Source organism: Danio rerio, chromosome 11 (genome assembly GCF_052040795.2).
Source record: "Danio rerio strain M-AB ecotype USA chromosome 11, GRCz13ab, whole genome shotgun sequence".
In the NCBI taxonomy this organism is placed as follows: domain Eukaryota; kingdom Metazoa; phylum Chordata; class Actinopteri; order Cypriniformes; family Danionidae; genus Danio; species Danio rerio.
This window is the reverse complement of record NC_141031.1, coordinates 30,538,192-30,559,689: the sequence shown is the minus strand read 5'-3', so window position 1 is coordinate 30,559,689 and position 21,498 is coordinate 30,538,192. Positions and strand designations below refer to the sequence as shown.

At 33.4% G+C, this 21,498-nt stretch overlaps 1 protein-coding gene across 4 annotated transcripts in view; it reads left to right on the top strand.

Moving 5' to 3' along the window:
- The window catches only part of ece1 (endothelin converting enzyme 1), a 131,188-nt gene that overhangs the window by 95,673 nt on the left and 14,017 nt on the right, over window positions 1-21,498 (top strand). For 3 of the 4 annotated variants that reach the window (XM_087272856.1, XM_087272858.2, XM_087272857.1), the window contains exons 2-10: window positions 1,753-1,839; window positions 8,558-8,696; window positions 14,930-15,142; window positions 16,692-16,816; window positions 16,970-17,116; window positions 18,934-18,999; window positions 19,084-19,272; window positions 20,915-21,057; window positions 21,182-21,296. In XM_087272856.1, coding sequence (XP_087128982.1) covers window positions 1,753-1,839; window positions 8,558-8,696; window positions 14,930-15,142; window positions 16,692-16,816; window positions 16,970-17,116; window positions 18,934-18,999; window positions 19,084-19,272; window positions 20,915-21,057; window positions 21,182-21,296 — 1,224 coding nt within the window. 4 annotated transcript variants of the gene reach the window in all.

The following is a 21,498-nucleotide window of genomic DNA, read 5'->3' as shown; positions in this document are numbered from 1 at the left end:
TTTGCCATGATGACAGTGCATTATGTTTTTCTTATTTGCAAGATATTAGTATTGAGCTTTAATTGCCATTTAGACATTTAAGGAAGCTAATAATATTGTATATTAATACAATTGTATAAATAATATTTGAGTTGTTGTTGTTGTTGTTGTAATTATTATTATTATTTTTATCATTATTATTATCATTATTATTATAATCATTATTATTATTATTATTATTATTATTATTATTATTATTATTATTTTATTTAAAATGGATTTCATTCTAGCCAAACTAAGCAAATAAATAAAATTGTGAAATACTGTAAAAAAGTCTTGGTTTGTTAAATATTACTTGAGAAATCTTGAGAAACACTCATACATAAAAACATTGTTTACACATATATTTTATATTGAAATATAAATAAACATTTTCTTAAATTTGGGCATGCATGTCTGTATTTATAATAACAAAGTACACACATATTATGTCAAAACAAACTTGATTAATTGTCATATATTTATATATTCTTTTGTTATTTATTTATTTGTTTTTAATATTTTTATTTATTTCTAATTGTAATATTTTTCATTTATTTATTTTTATTCATTTTTTATAATTTTTTAAATTCATTTTTATTTTATATTTATTTTATTAATAATTTGTAATCATTTTTTATTTATTTTAATATTCATATTTTACTTTATTTTTATTCATTTTTTCTTTATTTTATTATTTTTATTTTTTAATATTTTTATTTATTAATTTATTTTTATTTACTTTTTTATTTTATCATTCATTTTTTCATTTATTTTTTGTTATTTTATTATTCATTTTTCATTCATTTTATTTATTTTTATTTATTTATTTATTTTATTAAATTTTTATTTAAAATAATTTTATTTTATTTTTCTAATTTTCAATTATTTTGTACTAAAATAAATATTACATTCAAATTTATACTATAAAAACAATTAACATCTAATAAAACTTTTTTTCTTTTTTTCATAACAAATGTATCATCAAATATTAGTATATGCAATTAAAAACCTATACTGAACATGTATTTTATAAGTTCAGACAGGAACAGCAATGCCTCACTGCCATACCTATAAGGTGACTATTAAAGGCAGCTAAAAACATGCAATGGGAGTGGCCTCACCCAAGTCCCTCCCTCTGCTCAGGAATCCTCCAATGGTAAAACTGAATGGGTGGGACTTCACCTCGAGCAGGTCCCTCCCAGCCCTAAATGAAAGCCCATTGTGGAATGCACACATTCTCTCCTACATGTACACACACCCTCACGTATGTTCCTCAAGTCCTCTCTCCTTCCTGTTTTTCACAAGTTCCTGCCTTTTTACTGACGCTAGTGTTTGTCGCCTCACACTGGAAAAAGTTCAAGCTTCCCAGGAATCCCTTGTTTGAGATTCCTAACAAGGAGAGCTGGAAAGAAGAGCACTTTTAAACGCCTCCCAGCTCATGTTTGTTGTGAAGACCGAGCTGACCATGCTTTGGAGCTTATTTCCTTGGTGTAGCTGACATTGGTGAGGGGGGGTTGAAAAATTTGGCTTGGGAGGAGGTGAAAGAGAAAACCCCATTCACTGAAACGCTGAGCCGAGTGTCTCCTTGGGGAAATCTAAACTTCACCACCTTCTCCTAATAGCAATCCAGAGGAAAATTCTTCCCAAAAGCTGGTGAAACATGCCTGGGAGAGGAGATTTGGTTTAGTTATGGAGTCACTAAGGGAATCTATTCTTCATTTGACCTTTCAGATGTCTACTTATAAACGGGCCACGCTGGAGGAAGAGGAGCTGTTGGACACCGGTTCTGATGGGATCTACCACACCTCTAGCATGCAGGTGAGAACTCATTTCTTTGGCTATATTTCTTTAAAGTATTTCTGTAATTGAGGTGTAGAGCAGTATTGTGGATCTCTTAACCAAATAAGACATTAAATGGTTCCAGAACACTGTGCCAAGTTACTTCCTCATGCTCCTTCTTTCAAACGTCCTCTGTGTTTTAGCGCAGTTCAGGTTGTTTTAATATGTCTGACACTTCTGTTTACTTTTAGTAGGTGCAGTGTTAGTTTAGTTATTTCTTTAAGGATCATGATCGTGGGAGAAAGAAAAATAATAGAACTGACATTTTGGACATACATTTTTACATTTAGCACCATGTCCTTTTAATAGCATATTCATTTGCGCTACTTTGTGGACTCATGGCTGTGCTAGTCTAAAAAGGAGGTGTGTTAAGGCACATTATTGGCGTGTTGCTATTTTAAGAAACTGAAATAGACTGCACCACTGACCACCTCAAAGCTGGTCTAAAGTCCAGCGCAGAGCATGTTAGTTATGTGCCTATGCAGGTCCAAATGCTTACACATTGCTTAATACACACAGTATGTACAGAAATACACATATCTTTACATATGAAAACAATTTAAGGGTTAAAATTTACAAATATTATTATTTTGTTTGGATTTGTATAATGTTATTATTATTAGTAGAATCATTTATTATATGCATATTTGTTTAAATAAAAAAACAAGTTTAGATTTGTTCACCTGTTGGGTTTGGAGACATATGCATCACCATATGGGGCATAAGAATAGAACGTGTGTTCGGATAAAACTTAGTTGTTTGACCACATTTTGTTGGTCAAACTTTTGCTAGAAATTAAAAGTGAATTTAGAAACCGTTTTGAAACAAATCTTCATTGAAATTAGCTATGTAGACTAATGGATAACTTCAGTGGAGTGCGTACAACACCGTTTCCTCATCCGCGAAAGTAAAGACAAAGTAAAGAGGCCAATGGAGGAGGCTCGTTCTTTATCCTCGCACTGCAGATGGTCTGTTTAACTGTTTTCTCATTAGTGAAGCTTTCAGTTTTTCCACGTACAAAGTGGGCCATGTAAATAACAAATGCTCCATGGCGCGACGCAACTGATTTTTAAAAAGGTACGGTAGATGACACTCTCACTGGTTTAATGCACGTTATGCTCAAAACACACTCATAACTCAGAAAAAAAAATCAGATTTGGACATGCCCGTAATGCATTTGTGCCGTGAGCTTTAGACTATGTGTCTAGATCGTTAAAATACAGCCCCAAGGCATTCATTTAATCCAGAATTCAGTGATAAGTAATAAAATTGTGAAACAAAATAAAATATATTTTCTTTATTTTAATATATTTAAAAATGCATTTTTGTTAGTGAAACAGTTCTATTATTTCAATGGTATTATAAAGTAATATAATCCTTTAATAAATCATTCTAAAATGCTGATTTGCTGCAAAGTAATTATTATTATTTAAATTGTAATAATATTATAACTTGTTCTTTGTTTATTTTTATATTCATTTATTGATTTTATAATAAATTTTTGCTAATATTTTTAATGATTTTAATGCATCCATGTTGAATAAAATAGCATTAAAATAACATACTCCATACATTTGACAAATAGCAGTGTATTCTTTTTTTCAAATAAAGTACACTGTAGGATTAAAACTGTACAGTTTGACTGATCTACTTCCACCCTGATCAGGCATTTGTTACCTTTTAGTAGTAGTTAAATTAAGTCACATTGATCCATTTATTTGACTTAAATTAAAACATTAAGTCAACACGTTGTATTACCTGCTTAAGCATTATTTTTTGCCAGACTCTTTCTGTTGCTGCTAATTTGCATAAAACTGGCAAATGTTTATATAGGAAATTAGATTCTTTGATCTCTGCTCTGTAAAAACAGCTAGCCCATTTCAGTGGACATTAATTCCTTTAAACACCGGAAATTGTATTAGATAAAGTACCTCTATACCTTGTAATAATCAATATATATATGTACCCTCTTTCATTTAGTCTTTTTCCCATACTCCACATTTGTTGTCAATTTGTTTTTATTTCGGTCAATGAGAAGTAGAACTTTAGAGTATTTAACCTTTCCTATAATATTTTCTCTGGATGACATGTGGAGAATTCAATGTTCTGGGATGGCTAATTGAAACCATCTCCCTCTCTTTGTTTTACTTTATCCCTCCGCTCTCGTTGACCCTCGAGAGCTCTGGGTTTGGCATTAGGGCTCATTGAAGCCACACAACACACACAAACACAAGTCACCCGGCACACATCCAAACTAAGCTGAGTAATTGCACAGCTGGGCACCTGGCCACTAGAGGAGACTTTTCAACTCTGTGAGCTCAGCAGGACTTAATCTGATTTGAGTTACAGAAATCATTACTTTAGTTTCTCCTGCACTTCTTATGCAAAGAGCTGATCAACTATGAAATGCACAAGACTTGTTTAATGGGTAGAGAATTGAAAGCAAAAGAGAAGTCATCAGGGGAAATGTTTAAAGCTTAAAGTGTTTAAATTTTAACTGAGATTTTAGCTACCTGAAACTGATCCTCTATGATTTTATACAAAGTTATTGGCATTTGGGACTTCATTCATTCATTTTTCTTCAGCTTAGTCTCTATTTCAGAGGTCGCCACAGGGGAATGAACTGCCAACTGTTCTGGCACATTTTTTGTGCAGCAGATGCCCTTCTAACCGCAACCCAGTATTGGGAAACACCCATACTTCACATTCATTAAGCCAGTTTAACCTACTCAATTCACCAAAACCGCATGTCTTTGGATTGTGGGGGAATCTAGAGTATGCGGAGGAAACCCACACAAATACGGCGAGAACATACAAACTCCAAACAGAAATGCCAACCGACACGGACTCGAATCAGTGACCTTCTTGCTGTGATGCCACAATGCTAACCACCACCCAAGTCACCATGCCACCCAGCTTTCAGAATTTTGGACAAAAAAAAGTAGAGGCAAAACTAAATTAATGATTCAAGTGGCTTTTGGCAGTAGATTGAGGTCTCATGAAGTGAAAATCATTAAATCTGTGCAAGAAATTGCACATTATTTACAATTATAACAATGTTGGATTTTAATCCATCGCCTCAGCAAATGTTAATTGACTCCTAAATACATTTGATCCATCCTAAATATTATTCAAAAAATTGAATCATTATGCCCCAAATCGTACATTGTAAAATGAGTATTCTGAAGATTGGTTGGTCTAATCATCTCCTGTAGAAATACCTAGTGTAGTTCAAATCAGCACTCTAAAGGCTGATTTATACTTTGCCTGGCGCCACATCACGGACTCACACTGACTGCGCATGCACCTGCATTAAATGACATAAAACGACAGGGGGCGGTCAAAAGAAAGCGACTTTAAAATTAGATAGATAAACATAAAAGTAGGAAGTTTCCGAAACTGTCATATCATTGATATCGTTCAAGATTTTAAAACTAATTATTTTTATTCATTATTTTAATAAGTATAAAGATTTTTTTAAACCATTCAAGGTTTTTAAAAATCAAACTTTGATGCATCACTTTTTTTCATTTTTCGGACAGTTTTTTTTTTTTTATAAAAATTTATTAAAATATTAATAACAACAGAACATGGGTTACTCTACAAATATATTGAGTTGAAGTCAGAATTATTAGCCCCCCTGAATTGTTAGCCCCGTTTCCGATTTTTCCAACACATTTCTAAACATAATAGTTTTAATAACTCATTTCTAATAACTAATTTATTTTATCTTTGCCATGATGACAGTAAATAATATTATATAATATAATAGCTTAAAGTGAAATTTGAAGGCTTAACTAAGGTTAACTATAGGTTAACTGGGCAGCTTAGGGTAATAAGGCAAGTTATTGTATAACGATGATTTGTTCTGTAGTCTATCGAAAAAAATTTGCTTAAAGGGGCTAATATTTTTGTCCTTAAAATGATGTTTAAAAATGTAAAAACTGCTTATATATATTTATATATATATATATATATATATATATATATATATATATATGTATATATATATATATATATATATATATATATATATATATATATATATATATATATATATTTATATATATATATATATATATATATATATATATATATATATATATATGTGTATATATATATATATATATATATATATATATATATATATATATATATATATATATACATATATATATATATATACATATATATATATATATATATATATACATATATACATATATATATATATATGTATATATTAAACAACAGTTCTGTCTGGTTCTAGAATATGATTGGCTGATAGCTGTGATATGTTTAAGTAACATCAGTACACTTACTAAAAAATACGGATGTTTTTTCATTTAGCCCACTCCACAATTCACACACTACTGCCATTACTAGTTTGTCCCATGCTTATATGCTAAAAACACAATAATGGTCCAACATTCCTGACCATTATCACCAGTAAAGCCTAAAAACAGGGCATCAGTATATTGTAAACCAATAGGTTCAGATATTCTTTTCCAGTTATCAAAGTAATATTTTGTTATTTCATTTTAGTTTTGTAACTATTAAATAGTTTTGAATTCAAAATTGTAACATCAGTGTAAACCTATGAATGGTAGAAAATTGTTTATTAAAAACCACCTGGGTCTCTACATTTGCCATGGCCTCTCTTTTAGGTTTTAACAAACCTATCCCTCAATTTTTGGGTTCCACACAATTCATGTAGTTAGTCCTAGCACAAATTAAGTTAACTAAACACATTTAAGTGGATTGAACATGAAACAATTACGTTTTCCCAACAACATTACAAGAAGTGTTTTGTTTCAGCTCATTTTAAATAAGTTTGAACAAGCAGCAACATTATCTTTTTGTCTGTACAGGCTTTGGTTAAGATGTTTAAATGTCTTGAATTAATATCTAACCCACTAGAAAATATTTAAATCACGTTATATTCATCTGCAACAACAATGTGGGCTTTTTTATAATTGTTTTTAGGGGTTTTCACCTTTATTGGGATAGGACAGTGGAGATTTTACAGACAGGAAAGTGTGGGGAGCAGAGATGGGGGAAGTATCGGCAAAGTACCTCGAGCTGGGAATTGAACTCTGGTCACCGTGAGCACCTCTGTGTCGACCCGCTAACCTCCAGGCTATTGGGGCTGACAGTGTGGGCTTTTTTAAAGATGTGTTTGGCCATTAGATTCTCAATGCATTAATATGCAAACACCTGGGGGATTCACTGCATGAAAGACTGATGAATGGCAGATTAATGGCAGATCAACCTGCTGCTGCTTTAATATGAAAGAATATGGATGATGTGCTGAGATGATTGACAGGGCACGCAACTAAGCAACACAATGGTCCATTATGTTATGAGGAAATGATGTTGCAAAGCTTGTTACACACCCAAAAGTAACTTTTTTTTCTTCACAACAGTGTTAGTAGTTGACTTTAATGGATTCAGACAAAATTTAGCTTTTACTCTTTATATATCATTTATTGAAATACTTGTTAAAACCCTGGACTTTGAACTTTTATGACTTCATTATACATTAAAACCCGAAATTATTCACACTCCTTGCAAAGTCTGACTTAAAATGATTTTTTTATTCAACCAGCTAGTTTGTTTTTTGACCGAAATAACACAGGCTTCTCTCAAGGACAATGTACAAGAGACATCATTGTGAAAAAAACAATTCTCAGCTTTTATTTACTTTTGAACAAAAACTTTCAGAATTTGCCAGATATGAAAAATTCTGGCTTGACTATATTAAATGGCTTGGGAAGAGTGGCGCCTAAGACAATTTTTGCCTGAGGCAACGATCCCTTTAAGAAAAATGTTTCATGTGATATTACTTTTTAAGATAAACAATGGAAATAAAAAAACATCTCATGCTGAATGTCTTATTCCAGCTATTAATTTTGAGTAGTAATGCGTTTGGCAGATCGGTGTTCAGACTTGCCAGTCATTTCCTAGAAGCAAGCATTTCCTAGAAAATAGGAAGTTTATCACTGTTGTTCTGGGTTAGTTTGTCTCCTAAGGATTTAATGCTTAATCTGATGCCGATAACTGCTCTGGGTTCAGTACCTTTTGAGATATGCCGTCAAGACCACAATTATTTTCTGTGGTCACACTAACACCGTTACAATGAAAAGAAGCAGGCCAGCATTCCAGATGATTTGAAAGCAGCAACCCTTTAGTTAAATGCCTTGCATAAATAACCTATTTGAAGGATCCTTCAAACCTTATCCATTCTTTAAAACATCATCATTTTTTAAGGTGGAATGTGATCTGTATTTTGAACAGGAACAGAAAAACAATGATCTTCAGTCTCACCAAAGTTTAATATTGTTGCAGGACATGGTCATACTGCTCATAATTTCTCAGGCAGTACTGGATTAAACATGAAAAAAAAAAACATTACATACTAATATTTTCTAGAATATATTTCCCAGTGTTGGGTTGTGACTAAAAGAGCATCCGCTGCATAAAACATATGCTGGAAAAGTTGGTGGTTCATTTTGTCGTGGCGACTCCTGATTAATAATTCTTTTGGACTAAGCCCAAAAAAATAAAAAAATAAATAAATGAATATACTGAATATCATATTCATTTCTTAAGGATTGGTTCTTTTCCAATCCCTATCATTTGCTTGGTTAGTAATTTCAGTCTAAACCTTTATATTCTGTTTTTGTGTGATTGTCAGGTTGGTGTACAGCGTGGTCTGGGTCTCAGATGCTGGGCAGAAAAAACCCACTCCGAGAGAAAACTTGTGGTCCTTGTGTGCGCTCTTTCTGTGGCTCTGTTCATCTGCATCATGTCTTTGGGTCTGCACTATAAAGAATGTAAGTGATTGGATTCTTTTAGTTGATGGGACAAATATTATATGCACACCTATTATCAATTATATGCTTTGACGAAAATATTGTAACTTAAAGGTATAGTTTACTCAAAATTTAAATAATAATCTCTTAACTTGTTCTGAACCTGTTAGCTTCTATATTCTTTTGAACACAAAATAAGGTATTTTGAAGAATGCTGAAAAGGGTTACCATTCTTTTTCTTTGTCCCACTATGTAATTCAATGGTTACCAGTTTCCAATATTTAAAAAAAAATTTTTAACAGAATATTAAGATTTGGAACCACTTTATGAGTATATTTTCATTTTTTTAGACAAATTATCCCTTGTTTTTTAACAGTATAAACAACTACAATTTGGTAATTTGAGGCTTTATTGTGATCCTCAAATAGAGTCTATGTATTATTAAATTATTCTTGTTCTAAATATAATTTAGGATTTTCTGGTATATAAGCTAATGTTTACTGAATGATGTTTCAGTGAGTGTCTTCTGTAAATCAAATGTCTGGTAGTCCTGATTTACATTTTGGAGTATGTCCATCTTGAAATGGGACAGTAGTACAAAATAAATAACAGTATTTATTTGAAAGCGATTTCTATAACCCGCATTTTGATACTGGCTCCCTGATATATGCAAAATACCCACCGTTTTCCTAAAATGTTCACCATTTAAATATATGAAAGACACTTTTGGTTAAGGAATTTAGAAAAGAGACTTAGAAAAGACTGCAAGAAACAATTTCAACAATTATAAGGTTGCACTACAAATAATCCTTATTCGTCAGTTGGACTAAATGAACTGTAAATAATGTAACACTTGATTAGGTGTATAAATAGAATATGTGGTTTCAGCATTGATATTACAGTTTACCCATCTGCAATAGTCACATCGCAGGATATGCAATGTTGACTCTGAATTATAGTTGACCAGGAGCTGCAGAATTGTTTTTAATTAATGTATTTATACAGAATTTATATACAATGTATATACAATATACAATTTTTTTTTGTCTTGTATCTAGTCCGAATATCTTCATTCAGTCATGCTGTTGCTCAAGCAAGACGAATTGCTGTATGACAGAACAAAGATTTTATTCAAGACAGTTTGCCTTCGATTTCCTCAACCCCTATCAGGCCTCAACCTTCTTGTCCTTATCTCTTCAGATTATGGGCTGGGGTTGCATATTTTAGGCCTAATACGTTTCTTAGAAGAGCTTACAGTGAATCTATTGTTACTGCCTTCACTCTGTTTCCACTAGCCAAATAAAAACACTGCCCTTTAACTCCAATTAATTTCAGTTTTAAACTCAGTACTTGCAAAAACCTCATTCACAAACTCAAGCCAAAGTAAACACAAAGCTGTGTGTGTATATACATATAAAGGAGACGCATCATGTCCTTTTTCATTAAAATATGAAACAAATGTGCAAATTAGATGTTGCTTTCCAGAAAGGGGTGGAGTCTTTACATGCTATTCTGATACTCCAGAAACAGCAAAACAAGCCAATCTCACACAGTCAAAGTATCTGGAATGACCAGTAGCAGAATAAAGCTTTATATTATGTTCAAACCAAAGTCAGACGATGATATGAGGAAGAGGTTACAACTTTTAAACTAAACCAGAGCATTTCTGATTGGTTAGAGAGAACATTTATGTAGTTGTTGTGGAGATAATTCAACTGATTTACTAGTATGTTATTGGTCTGATGTGCCGCCTTTGCAAATAAACATTACACTATTATGATGTACACGGATTATGCAGATGCTGCCATTTTATAGATTCATTTGACAATATAGCTCTTGGGGGTATTCCAGAAAGCTGGGTTAATTTACCATCTGCTAAACACTGAACTCTCGGTTGATTAACCCAAAACATGCTTACCACGAATATGACGGTTCCAAAACAGCTGATAGGAGTTCGTTGAATCAACCTCTTGAAGATAACCGCGGGTTAATGCACGAGCACGGCGCATACCTGAAAGCATTTTCAGTAGATCGCCGAATTCACGAGTCACCATAGAAAGTCACGGTGAAAAACAAGGGCAACGCACTTTATAGAGGCAGAGCTGTAGGTTTTAATCACAGATTACACATCTGCATCAACGAAGGAAAAAAATATAAGACGAGAAATAGATAAGAAAAGAAAAAATACATAATGAGAAAATTCGTTAGTTCATTAAATTACACATGCCACCCTCCCTTTTATTATGAAAAATGTAACTCCTCTTTAACATACTTTTTGAGTAGGTTATGTAACCATTCATGCATTTAATTTTCCTGCCATTAATTTCTTAAGGCCACAATATAAATGTGTATTGACTAGTATATAAGGCTTACAGAAATTTTAATGCTTCTGGAGCTAGAAGAACTTTGTTCAAAGATGTATAAAGTGTGTGTGTGCGTTAATAGGTGTATATAAATGAACGACGTCATTCATCTTAAAGTATGGATATATTTTCCTACAAAAGACCAAGCTGCCACTCCTTATAATATTATATATAAGCTACAAAAATGTGAGGGGTGCAGAGAGAGAAAGAGAGAAAAACACGAGATCTCTAGATTTGAACACACTCCGCTGTGCTCTCCGTTGATCTTTGATGACGCACTGTCCACTACGCTATTGCAACGCTCTAAATAATATTTGTAATGATATGCAATGGTCTATGACCAAGGAACTGTACGGAAGTGTATAAAACAGTTCAGTGCCAGCCATACTGTACAGATGGTCCTACACGCTATTGTCACTTTGTAAAGTTGCCTAAAATCTCCTGACGCGAATACAAATAGCTGCACTGAATGTTTTCTATGATAAGCGGAGCGCAGACCCACGGTTTGACACATTTTAACTCAAAATTTTTGTCGCATTTTGATTTCATTTGATTGTTAGATACATTAATAATTCTTTTGAAAATGTTCATTCAAATATACATTTGCTCATGGAAAGAACTATGCACTTAAAACCCTCTCACAATAAAAAAACTTGTATATCTGTGCTTTTACGTCTATCAAAATTCTCATCGAAAGAGCCCGCAATGGTCAGAAAACTCTCTGAAAACAGACAAACTCTGGAACAAAGCAACTTACTCCCTGAGGATAATCTGCTCTGGAGCAGGTTATCTTCAGAGAGTAAGTTGCTATGGCTACTTAACATACCCCAGAAGTTACCTCCGATTTTGGAACCAAAGCTGAGGTTATCCACTTACTCTCAAACTTACCCAGGTATGTCACGTAACCTGCTTTCTGAAATACCCCCTCGGTCACTGTTAAAGGGAGAGTTCACCCAAAACTGATAAATCTGCCTTCATTAAATTGTTCCAAACTTGCTTGACCTTCTTTCTTCTGTTGAACACAATAGAAGTTATTTTGAAGGAAGCTGGAAACCCATAACCAGTATTTGTTTTTCTTACTGTGGAAGTCGAAGGTTTGCAGGCTTTCAGCTTTCTTCAAATAATTTTCTTGTGTTCAAGAGAAGAAAGAAACACATAAAATATTGCAACCACTTGAGGGAGAGTAAATAGTGAGTACATTTTTATTTTATTTATTTGGCAAATGCTGGAGGCAATGGCGCAGTAGGTAGTGCTGTCACCTCACAGCAAGAAAGTCGCTGGTTCGAACCTCGGCTCAGTTGGCGTTTCTGTGTGGAGTTTGCATGTTTCTCCTGCCTTCGCGTGGGTTTCCTCCGGGTGCTCCGGTTTTTCCCCACAGTCCAAAGACATGCGGTACAGGTGAATTGGGTAGGCTAAATTGTCCGTAGTGTATGAGTGTGTGTGTGAATGTGTGTTTGGATGATTCCCAGAGATGGGTTGTGGCTAGAAGGGCATCCGCTACGTAAAAACTTGCTGGATAAGTTGGCGGTGCATTCCGCTGTGGCGACCCCAGATTAATAAAGGGACTAAGCCGACAAGAAAATGAATGAATTAATGAATGAATTTGGCAAATGATCACTTTTGCAAGTATATTCCGAAATGCAATTTAGAATCATTTTCAAAATATGAAGAGACGATTGGTAATGTTATTAGAGCATGAAGCAGAAACGGCGTTGAATTGACCATCATTATTGCAGCGGTCTGTCATAGAATACGTTTTGTTTGAATAATAATACTTGTATTCTTCTTTAACCATAATTTCCTCAGAGGATCAGAAGTTGTGAGTCTATGGAGACTTTTTTTGTATTGTTTTATAGTAAATCTCAAGCTTCTACACTGAGTATGCAGAAATTTCAATGGTAGACAATTGAGTAAATTAGATACCGGTAGTATATAATTTTGTCAATAGGTAAAATGAAAAGCAATGAAAACTTACCAAAACAAAGTTACTTTTTCACATTAGTAGATTCACCAGGGACCAGATTATAACTCTACTCCTATATATCTACTCCTTACATTTTTAAATCAGGCTCGTTACTTTCATTTTCATGTGTTTGGTGGCGTGATCTATATTATTTCTTGTCATTGCCAATTTGAGCACCTTTTTGATTCAGTAGGTCTATTTTCGTCAGTGTGCGGCTTTTTCAACCTAGGCTATCATGCACCTTATTGTGGCTAGTTTATGAAGATTACTATGAAAAAGGCAAGAATGACTATGCAGATGAGACAGAGGGAGACTGCGAATTTAACATGACTGATGCTGCCCTGTTTACACGGTAATAAGACACATTTTGCTCAATCAGATCACAGGTAAACAAGAGAGACACATTCCAGTTCAGGTGCTTTAGGAGTGCTCTACTTCCGGTTATACTGTCCAAATTTCTCTTGCCTTTCAATCTAATACCACGAAAAAAAAGTGCTTTTTTTGAAAAAATTTGTACATTTTAGGACTAAAACACTCAAATACTTTATAAAAACTTTATGTATCAAGATTTATTTTCTTTATTTCCGATGAGTTCAAATTTCTTAATACAGAATTTATACTGTTTAACAGTTTTTTTTTATTCACTATATGATTTTGCATATAGGCATATTAATCTTCAATTTTAACAAATGCTTTACAACAACAAAAGTAAAAATACTCGGCAATTCATGTCTAAAAATATAATGCAAAAGATCCTGAATTTATCACGTGAATAACAGATCATGCACATGTTTTTTAGGTTGTAGTCACGCCTGTGATTGTAGCTTTTAGGATAAAATAAATGTATTAACAGTATTAGTGTTTATTCATTAAGTAAACTATCTGCAATACCCAGGAAAAAGCACTAAAATAACAGATAATTTTTAAAAGCTGCTAAAGCAAAAAAAAAATCATTGTTTGCTGTCAAATACGATAAGTATTTATTTTCGCAATATATTAAATATATTGAATAAAAAAGGCAGCTGTTGTTTTTGATCCAACAGCAGCAAAACTACATGATGAAGGATGTGAGTTTGCGTCAGGATGATGAGACATGAGGGAAACCAGATATTTACCTACCTAGTGAAACTAAAATGTGTAGTAGTAATGGGTACTTTTTACTTAAGTACATTTTTGAGGCCATAATTTTTTACTTTTACTTAAGTACAAAAGTGCAATCAGTACTTCAACTTTTCCAGAGTCATTTTAAACATGAGTATCTGTACTTCTACTTGAGGAAATTATTTTTGTTCTTTTGCCATCACTGGCAAAAACACATACTAAAATGTTACTCTTTGTGGTTGCGAATGGTTAGTATTGTATATTTTTCTCCTCCCATATCACTTCTGCTAACAAAATGTCTTTTTTTTTTTGTCTGAGCACAGATAGTATCTGATGAAAAGGAAATGCAGTACTGTGATCTCCTGGGTTTAATCGCTGTTCTTTTTTTTTGAGTAACTCTTCTGTGTGGCCTTTTTTATTTGATCATGATTCTGAATAAATACAGTCCTTTTCTCAGAATCCAAGTTTTGGCATCAGTCCCGATAAAGTGAACAGTTCCAGATGGGTTCATGTCCTGGGATCTTCCTCAAAGAGACATTCATAGGATATTTATGATGTGCAGAGTGAATGCAGTTTGAGATACAGCACTGAAAGTGTAGCTCACTCAAACCCAGAACCATAATCAAAGCTGTGTTGATTTATTTCTCAATCTTATAAAGATAAGTAAGTGATGTGGGGATGTGTGCCAGAACTGCACTTAATTTATGAACGTCCTGGTGGAAATGACATCAGGAAGGCTTTCTTGTCTGTTTTGACATGTATGTGATGTATATGCATACGCAGCAGCTTATTTATGTACATGTACTGTTTTTTTGGTTTTTTTGTAGCTCATCCAGGTCTGTGCCTGTCGGAGCCATGTGTGAGTGTAGCCAGTGCAGTTCTGGGGTCTCTCGACCGGTCGGTGGACCCCTGCCAGGACTTTTATAACTTCGCATGTGGAGGCTGGATGAGGAAAAACCCCCTGCCTGAGGGCAAGTCCCGCTGGGGGCCTTTCAGCAACCTGTGGGAACATAACATGGCTGTCATGAAGAACTTGCTAGGTAAGAAAAACACAACGAAGAAATAGTTGTATTATTTTAATACTGCTTGATGATTAAATATATACAGTGTCGATCATAAATGAGTAAATTCTCTCTATAGGATGCTATTGACCTTATTCTTAAATGCGGAAGTGCGCCTGTTTTCGCGATTGTCTTAGAACTTCCGATTTAGTCGCCTATGGGAGAAATGACAAGGAATAATAAACGGCAGAAAATGGCCAAACTACTTGCTCAACAAACAAATATTTGCATGACTACACAGACCAAGTAGCATAATATAATAAGAAAATATTAAATTGCAACATCAAGCAGCGTAACGAGCAGTTGTTAACGTCAAAAAATGAATGGAAGTGAATGTGACCGGAAGTCGCGAGACAAAAAGATTCAAATGGCAGCGCCCACTCGTCAGCTGAGAATAAGGTGAATACAATAAGATATTTGTTCATATAGATTAGATTAATTAGTAAGTAAAGCCAAAACTAGAACTAGTTTAACAAAATTATGATGCACAAATGAGTACACCCCAATGAATATATTAGGAAAAAAAATTAAATAAAATTTGAATAAAGAGGAAATATCAAGTGAATTGTAAAATAATTAAATGTTGTTGAAATGTAGTATTTCTTACTATAATAAAATATATTCTCTTTATATATGTTAGGTGACCAAAGTCTTATTTTAATGACATGGAGTGGCCTAGTCAAAGTCCTGACCTGAATCCAATTGAGATACTGTTGCATGAACTTTTAAAAGGCGGTTCATGCTCAAACTCTCAAATTTTGCTGAATTACAACAGTTCTGCAAAGATGAATGAACTGAAATGTCTCTACAGAGCTGTTACAAACTTGTTGAAAGTTATCAAAAAGTTTGATTGCAGTTGTTGCTGCTAAGAGTGGCCCAACCAGTTATTAGATTTAGGATGCAAACTTTTTTTTTTTAACACAAGGCTATGAAGTTTTGTATTATGTTTTCTCTTAATAATTAATGTTTTCATTTAAAAACTGCATGGTGTTCACTTATGTTATCTTTGACTAATGTTTAAATTCCTTTGATGACCTAAAATTTTGTAGGGTGAAAAACATGCAAAAAAAAATACAAATAAATCAATTAACAGGGCAAATACTTTTTCACACAACTGTGTAATTAATGTATTACTCATTCAAAATGTATGCTGATTATATAGATAATTACTTTTGTAATCATTTAGATGATAGCTGTCTTTGAAACAGAGTTATTATAGATGAAGTAAAACCCTTTTGCTACTTCAAATTAAAATAATTGACAGAAATGTATATAAAATATTTATTTAAGCTTATGTTTTAGCTTGTTGCAACAGAGATATTTCTCATTTTAATTTAGTTGATCTTGATGATAAAATAACTGAAACTAAAATTAAAGTATGTAAGACACAACAGAACACGTCTTTTAATTTATGAATAAAGCAGGAATGATGTTAGCATGAAGGCTCCTACTAACTTATTGGCTTCATTTCACTTTGCTATAAAGGATTTGTCATATACATTTTTTTTTTTAAAATTTGTATATTCAGAGAACACCAGCATGAAAAGCTTGAGCAGAGCAGAGCAGAAAGCCCAGTGGTATTACCAAGCCTGCATGAACGAGAGCAAAATTGAAGAGCTTGGAGCAAAACCACTCCAGGACCTCATCAATCAGGTGACCTCAGATACACACACACAATCCCAGTCACCTTATTTTAACAAAACGAAGCTCCAAAGATCTGCTGTAAACATATCAGCCTTAATGAAAACCAGCTCTTAGTCTTATTCTGGGATAATAATTCTTAATAACGGAACATTGTTTTTCCAGACGGGAGGCTGGGGCTTGAAAGGCCCGTGGGAGAAGGATAACTTCCAGGAGGTTTTACGGATTGTGTCAGCCAACTTCCGAACCTCTCCCTTTTTCACTGTTTTTGTCAGCACAGACTCAAAAAGCTCCAACAGCAACATCATACAGGTGGAAACACTTATGATTTTGTTCATTTCAATCATCGTGACATGTCGACGGGAAACTCTGCACTGTTTTAGATATGGTGCTTTCTTTTATGAGTGCTGTCAGAATTTATTATGTCTAGGGCTGTTTATTTAACATGTTAATTAGATATGTAAAACAATATATGGTTTTAATGCATCCAAGCCCAGACCTGAGTAAATGATAGTATATTTCATATAATAGTTTGACTCCTTGCCAATGAAGCCTATGGAATGTTGTTATATGACTTTTTAAATTCAAAACATTAAGGCAAGAATGCCCATTTTTCATATTGTTTTGTATCATATTCGTGTTGTATTATAAAGTTCAGTAAATAATACATTAATATTGTGTTACATTTTAGACTCAACTGTGTCTGTTTTTGCTCCAATTAAAAAATGTAAAAAATATTACCTTTGAAATTAAGCATAATATTTGTTGCATCTGCATGTTTCTTTTCTGAATGAATCCACATCAAATCAAGTTAACCAATAATTCAAGGGCTGAGCTATCAAAAAACTGAATGAATAATTTTTTTGAGCGAATCAATGAATTAATGACTAAACCACCCACTTGTTTGACATTTACCACCAACCAGAGTCCTGCACGGGTCGTTAAACCCACATCTGCAATAATTGAAAAAACACCGACCTGTCACCCTTCAGCAGGACTAATATCATTCCGTAACCCACTCTAGCTGTTTCACATACACACCGCGACCCGAACCGCACGATACATAGATGTGCATGTACTTATTTTCTCATGCAACAAGCATTAATTTAACAGAAAAAAGATAACTATTCTTAATATCAAATGAACTATTTTAATACATTAACACATTTCCTAAATGACATATAAAAGAAATACATAAAATAATTAAAAGTATGCCATCAACTGTTAATGGTTTCAGCTGACTTTGTCACACATTTAAAATCAAACACAGAAGTCTCTCTTACTTAATGCGAGGAATGGTATGACAAGAATAGAACTAGATTAGTCTGAAAATATAGTTTTTTTTTTTCAGATATAGCAAAATACAAAAGCAATGTTACTTACTACTAGCTAACAATAATGGATCACTCTGCAACACGCTAGAGGGTAAGCTGCCATCAAAGGTTAAATGCAGGAACCAGGAGCACCATGATGAGCTTAAATCTTTATTCAAGTTTTGAATAAAGTTGCTGCACGATTACCTAAAATGCTGCACACTGATTGATTACTGGACCCACATTCCGCCTGTGCCTGTTTATTATCGACTTGCACCCGAACTGCAAATGACGTGAATAATTAATCCATCCATTACATCAAATATTAGCGATTCACCCGACAGGTACCCATATGTACCTGTCTGCATGCACGACTCTGCAAACAGCTACCTATGAATTTCATTAAACAAAATATTCATATTTTCTAATTTGTGCCATTTCAAACATGCATGACATTATCTCTTGTGGAGCATACAAAACATTCAAGAATGTTGGCAACCAAGCTGTTTTGCAACTGCAATAAAGAGGATTTAAATATATCCAAATAGCGATTGAGAAGCAACTTCTGAAAATAAGCATGACCATTATAGCCAAAAAAAGTAATAGCTTCTATTATTAAAAAAATATTTCTTTCTTTTGTCTTTTTAGTGCTTTTCACATTTACCATAATGACTTTTCTGAAATAAATTGTTATTTTGGGTCAGTTTCCTAATTAAATTGTTTATAGATTGACATTCCATATTGTTATACAGTAATGATACATGTCACTGTAGCTTTTCTTTGTTGATACTAAAACACACTGTCATTTTTGTGCAGGTGGATCAGTCAGGATTGGGACTCCCCTCTAGGGAATACTATCTCAATAAGACCGCCAATGAAAAGGTAAACAAAGTGACCATATGTTGTTCATGAACGTGGGAAACGTTGTGCTGTGGTCTAAAGCTGGTGTTGTCATTCCTCCTTTAGTATTTAAATGCTTACTTGAACTTTTTGGTGGAACTTGGAGTCCTCTTGGGCGGCTCACAGGACACCTCGCAGAAAATGATGGAGGAGATCATCGAGTTTGAAACCACCCTGGCAAACATTACTGTGCCTCAGGTGGAGCGACGGGATGAGGAGAAAATATATTATAAAATCCAAGCCAAAGAGTTGGCGGTGAGTGTTCCTTACTAGTTACTATAGCACTGATTTAAATGCATGGTTCTTCTCTGCTGGATCATGACTAGACCAGCAGATTTGTAAGTCCATCATGCAATCTATTTATTTACTTGCATATATATTCAGTTTTGATTTTAATTTCAGTTATATTATTAAATAATATGCAAATGTTAATATGATTTATATACAATACAGTTTATAAAGTAATATTTTCAGTTTTTATTAGATATACATTATATGATAGACTTGCATTGTTTACCAAACAAGTGGTCTTAATGGGGTTTGCATTGAAAATTAAAAGTTAAAAAGTTGTTATTATGTGTTATATTTTTAGCACCTATACTCTCAAAATCATTCCACATAAATCCATAGATTTTATACAAATTTCTGAGCAGAAATGGCAAAACATTTTGCCTTACTATAATCGTGACCCAAAAATCCTACAGGCTTGCTTTGATAGAGTTATACATGTAAAGGATAATTGAGATTTATAAACAACCTTTCGAATTTGAAGGCATTTTAATTGTATTAAAGTTCAGTTTAGTTTTGTTTTGCTACAAGTGATAAAATAACCAAAGCTCTTCATCCAGAACACTGTGATCAAAATTAGAAAATGGCCAAAATTGTATGTTCGATGAACATTTGCATTCGCTCTGCCATGCAGCTTTAGCGTTGTTTTTTTCCATTCATTCATTTTCTTTAAGGCTTAATCCCTTTCATTGTTTTTTTCTGAACAAGATAATGTGTGAATCTATGATTCTATGAGCCATTCTTTTAAAGATCTGATCACTTCTTTGCTGCATAAATGAGTTCTTTGAATGAATCAGTGAACGCATAACTAATCTCTCAATCATTCACCACCAAGTGTGTGTTTAGAGAATTATTTCATTATCAATTTTTCATATTTTCTTAAATGTTATTTCAAAATTGCATGAATTTCTTTTTGTTGCACCAAATAAATAATGAAGAATGTTGGTATACACTGCAAAATACACTATGTTTCTTACTTGGATTTTTGTCTTGTAACTAGTCCAAATATTTTAAAAATTGTAAACCAAGAAGTATTTTCTAAACAAACAAAAAAGTATTGTTTCAATAAATAATCTGCCAAGGGTGTAAGCAATATATTTTAGTTTTTTGTTTTGACATAAGATCATTTTGATTACCCCACTGCCAGATTAATTTACTTGTTTTAGGGAAAAACTTAATTTTGACATGTTATTTCTTAAAACAAGACAATATTATCTAGAAAATGCTTCTTAATTTAAGAATTTGTACATATTGAACTAGATACAAGACAAAAAATCTAAGTAAGAAAAGTTTTTTTTGGCAGTGTAAGCTCATTTTGCAAGTCACCTAAGGTTAAACAGTTGTTTTATCGTTTTTTTATGAATTCAGCCAATCTTTTGGTATGGCAGAAGAAAACATTCTCCAGCTAGATCGTTTTTTTAGACTATTTTCAGTTTCAAGTGCAGTTAAATGTCTGATATTTTGTCAACTTGTGATTTTTTTTTTTTTCAATCAGTGTCAAGATGTTGAAACCTAAAGTTCTATTTCCTTTACAGCATAGGATTTACTTTATAGGTTGAGTGTGGGCTGGAAATCCTCATCAGTGATGTGTTTATATGTTGTGCTGCAGACATTGGCTCCTGCCATAGACTGGATGCCTTTCCTCTCTTCTGTTTTTGCCCCGGTTGAACTAAATGATTCTGAACCTGTGGTCGTATACGCTAAAGAATACCTCCAGAAAGTCTCCGAGCTCATCAGCAACACAAACAAAAGGTAACCCAACGTTAGCCAGATCACTTCTGCACATTTATGACTATGTAACACCAGTGGAAACGCACATTCTCTATTGTTTCACATTGTGTGATAGCTGAGATCAAAGCTAATGTGTTTCCTGCAGTGTCTTAAACAACTACATGATCATGAAAGTGGTGCGGAAAATGGTGTCCATCTTAGACCAGAAGTTCCAGGATGCAGAGCAGCGTTTCCTTGAAGTCATGTACGGCACCAAAAAGGTAAGAAATGAAGATCAAAGCTGTCATCTGTCAGCCTGAAGCAAAACTGCTGCGGAAAGAGCCATCAAATATCACATAACAACTCATGTTTTTTCACATTTATTTCAGTCCTGTTTCCTGTCATTCATAATTTAACGTTGCTATAGTTGGCATTTTAAGGAACTTACTGTTAAGGACAAAATTATTAGCCCCTTTAAGCTAT